Below are 3,882 nucleotides of genomic sequence, written 5' to 3'. Positions count from 1 at the left end.
CAAGAAATGAATTATTGATATATGCAACAACCTGGATGAGTCTCCAGAGAATTTTTTAAAAGATTTATTTATTTGAAATGCAGAATTAGAGAGAGGCAGAGGCACAGAGAGAGGTTTTGCATCCACTGGTTCACTCCCCAGATGGCCAAAACAGCCAGAGCTGTGACAATCTGAAGCCAGGAGCCAGGAGCTTTTCCTGGGTTTCCCACGTGGGTGCAGGAGCTCAAGGACTTGGGCCATCTTCTACTGCTTTCCCAGGCCATAACAGAGAGCTGGATCAGAAGTGGAGCAGCTGGGACTAGAACCGGCGCCCACATGGGATGCCAGCACTGCAGGCAGTGGCTTCACCCACTACACCACAGCGCCAGCCCCCAGAGAACTATATTAGGTGAAACAATGTAAATACCAAAATATTACATCCTATATGATTCTATTTCTGCAACAAATTAGTTTTGCCAAAAGTCTAGCAGTGTAGCTAAAAAAAAAAAAAAAAAAAAAAAAAGCCACAATGTGAGATGCTTGTTGTGATGGGAAAGAAGTGTATCTTAACTATCAAGGTCAGTATCCTTGCTGTGATCATTGAGGTAAGCTGGGTAAAGGGTACAACACAACCTCTTTGTATAATACCCTCACCAGCATGGAAGTCTACAATTTTCTCCAATAAGCTTAATTAAAATATTACAGGTGTGGTTTCTCTCTCTTACCTGAACTCAGATGATTTGAAAGCTTCACCAGATTGAAAAATTTCTCGTCTACTCCTAGTTTGAATGTTTGAGTCAGAATAAGTGTTGAATTTTGCCATTTTTCTGCGTTTATTGAAAATTAACATTTTTTAATTTATAATACGAATTGTTTTACTTTAGAATGTTAAACCAATCTTGCATTCCTGAGATAAACAATACTTCCTCATGATGTATTAATCCTTGTATACATTGTTGAATTCATTTTGTTTAGGATTTTTATGTCCAGACGCCGACAGGAACAACCAATGGCATTTGTCTCTTGTGTAGCCTCCCAAATGCATTTCATGCATATATACAATCAAGCATTTTATCAGTCAAGATCCACAATTGTTTTCCACCACTTACAAAACTGCCAGCATACTATTTTCGCTACTTCCCACCTGGCTTTTTTCCTATAGCATTTTATTTCCTTAAAAATCAGCAAAGTCGGTAAAATATAAAACTGGAAAAAGCTGATGGTAAGGAGACAGCAATCCGTCACACGCAGCTCTATACTTTGGCTTGCGCCTTTGTCCTTTCCGCTGAACAACCCTGGGTTCCTGGACGCAAGACAGATTCCGCGCATGTAACCGGGCTCTGCCCGCTACTGTGGAGTGCGACCAACGCACGGCTGGTCCTCATCGCGGGAATCCAGCTCGCTCTGGACCACAGCTCAGAGGATGCTGCGGTTCAGATCCCACCACCCACCCAGGACCCAGCCGAGGGTCTCGGGGCCACCCCGCTAGGCCCCGGCCCTGCCCGAGCCCTCGGGGGACGGCGGCCCGGGGCGTGCCCCCGAGTCCCCGCCCCTCCCACCGCCCCCAGGCCCGCACAAGGGGGCGGGGCCGTGCGGACGCCGCAGCGGGCGCGATGCCACGGCCCGCGGTGCGGCTGCTGTGGCTGGGCCGCCTGCACTATGGCGAGCTGCTGGCGCTCCAGGAGCGCTGGCTGCGGCGGCTGCAGGCCGAGTCAGGCCCCCAGGCCCCGTCGGGAACGGAGGCGGGCGCGCTCCTGCTCTGCGAGCCCGCGGGGCCCGTGTACACGGCCGGGCTGCGCGGCGGCCTGACGCCAGAGGAAGCTGCGCGGCTGCGGGCCCTGGGCGCCGAGGTGCGCGCCACAGGCCGCGGCGGCCTCGCCACCTTCCACGGCCCGGGCCAGCTGCTGTGCCACCCGCTGCTGGACCTGCGGCGCCTCGGCCTGCGCCTGCGCATCCATGTGGCGGCGCTGGAGGCGTGCGCCGTGCGCCTGTGTGAGCTGCAGGGCCTGCGGGGCGCCCGCGCGCGGCCCCCGCCCTACACTGGCGTCTGGCTTGGGGAGCGCAAGATCTGCGCCATCGGTGAGCGCCGGGGGCGGGGCCGGGAGGGGCGGGGCCAATGAAGGCGCGAGGAGGGCTGGGGCAGGAGCAGGTGTATCAGCCGCGTGCTTTGAACCCCAGGCACCCGCTGCGCTGAGAATCTTGCTATATTAAGAGGCAGAAGGGTCCTTGGAGGTCATTTTAGCCCCACAGAGTCGTTATGAACAGAGACACGGGAAGTGACTTGCCCAGTTGCTTCCTATGAGTCACAGTGGGACATGAAGGGGAACTAATTCTCAATTTTTTTAAAAGATTTATTTTATTTATTTGAAAAACAGAGTTAGAGAGAGGGGTAGAGATAGAGAGAGAGGTCTTCCGTCCACTGGTTCACTCCCCAGATGACTGCAATGGCCGGAGCTGCGCTGATCAGAAGCCAGGAACCAGGAGCTTCTCCAGGTCTCCCATGCAGGTGCAGGGGCCCAAGGACTTGGGCCATCTTCTACTGCTATCCCAGGCCATAGCAGAGAGCTGGGTTGGAAGAGGAACAGCTGGGACTAGAACCAGTACCCATATGGGATTCCAGTGCTTCAGGCCAGGGCTTTAACCTGCTGTGCCACAGCGACAGCCCCACTAATTCTCAGTTTTTCAAAATGCCACGGCATCTCTGTGTTAAGGGACATTCCTGAAGTTACCATAAGTGCTGCTGCAGTGGAGACACACACCCCTACTGTCTTGTTTGTTCAGTTCCCTGAATCTATCTGCACAATCCCTTGACGCCCCAAGAAACAAAATTGGGGCTCCGGTGGCCTAGTCCGGTTCTCTCATTGCACTGCCAAGGATCCGGAAGCCCGGGGAGGGCACGGTGGGGGAGGTATGGATCCCAAGACCCTTTGGCTTGCCTTGCAGGAGTCCGCTGTGGAAGGCACATCACGTCGCACGGTCTGGCTCTGAACTGCGCTACCGACCTCACGTGGTTTGAGCACATTGTGCCGTGTGGACTGGTTGGCACAGGTGTCACTTCGCTGAGTCAGGAGCTCCAGAGGCACGTCTCCGTGGAGGAAGCGATGCCGCCTTTCCTGGAGGCCTTTCAGGAGACCTACAAGTGCACACTGATCTCAGAGGACAGCTCCAGCTGACGGACATCCACGCACCACACAGAGGAGCGCCTCGCCTTAGAAAGCACCACGGCTGGCTGAGTCCCTGGCACCCAGCTTTGAGAGCCGGCCTGGTACTGGTCATGCAACTAAGCACAGATAGGTGCTCGGAGCGACGGTTGCGTGTATATCCTGGTTTAGCTGTAGCTTCCCTACCTACCTCAGAGGTAACAGACGTGGAAACGCTATGAGAAGCATCGGGTGCTGTATAAAATAGCGCTGCTGACACCAGTTCCTCTGTTCAGAGAAATTTGGACGTCACCGATGGTCATTCATGAAGTATTTGTTACTTTCTCAATGTGGTCTCTAAGTGGGCAATCCCGGCCCTGATACAGTGGGAATCGGATCTGTGGGTGCTCTAGGTGAAGGTGATATGATGCTGTGCTTCTTCATTCTCAAGAGACCTGGGTGCCCTGTGCATGCAGTAAAGGGAATATCCATTTCAAAGAATAAAATGAGATGTTGCCCTCCTGGCTTGGATTCCCCAAGGTTGATGATTTAACTGTTTTTAGTCGGGGTGAGCTTGAGCTAGGCCAGAGGCTGGGAGAAGACCAAGAATAATTCCTCACACTGTACAGATGTCAAAGACAGAAGTGAGTGTTGTATGAGATCACTGCGTTTATGAGACTGAGTATTAGCGATGGCTGTGTGACAAATCACCACAGCCTGGAGACTTCACGGTAAACATCTATCGCCTCATTTTTGTACGGGT

At 53.1% G+C, this 3,882-nt stretch overlaps 1 protein-coding gene across 1 annotated transcript; it reads left to right on the top strand.

Moving 5' to 3' along the window:
- The first annotated feature begins 1,554 nt into the window (after positions 1-1,554).
- Positions 1,555-3,643, top strand: LIPT2 (lipoyl(octanoyl) transferase 2). The gene is made up of 2 exons (XM_051822473.3): positions 1,555-2,058; positions 2,923-3,643. Exons 1-2 carry the CDS (start codon positions 1,593-1,595, stop codon positions 3,150-3,152), a joined length of 696 nt encoding a protein of 231 aa, XP_051678433.1. The 5' UTR covers positions 1,555-1,592; the 3' UTR covers positions 3,153-3,643.
- Positions 3,644-3,882: the final 239 nt, after the last annotated feature.

This window comes from Oryctolagus cuniculus, chromosome 1 (genome assembly GCF_051225735.1).
Source record: "Oryctolagus cuniculus isolate XC-2025 breed Fujian yellow rabbit chromosome 1, ASM5122573v1, whole genome shotgun sequence".
NCBI classification, from domain to species: domain Eukaryota; kingdom Metazoa; phylum Chordata; class Mammalia; order Lagomorpha; family Leporidae; genus Oryctolagus; species Oryctolagus cuniculus.
This window is presented reverse-complemented; position numbering and strand designations above follow the sequence as displayed.

What these genes read in the sequence shown, in the direction of transcription:
- LIPT2 (XM_051822473.3), top strand. Translation starts at nt 1,593, where the DNA reads ATGCCACGGCCCGCGGTGCGGCTGCTGTGGCTGGGCCGCCTGCACTAT. An exon ending in GCGCAAGATCTGCGCCATCG is followed by an intron (nt 2,059 to 2,922) that starts GTGAGCGCCGGG and finishes CTTGCCTTGCAG; the next exon opens with GAGTCCGCTGTGGAAGGCAC.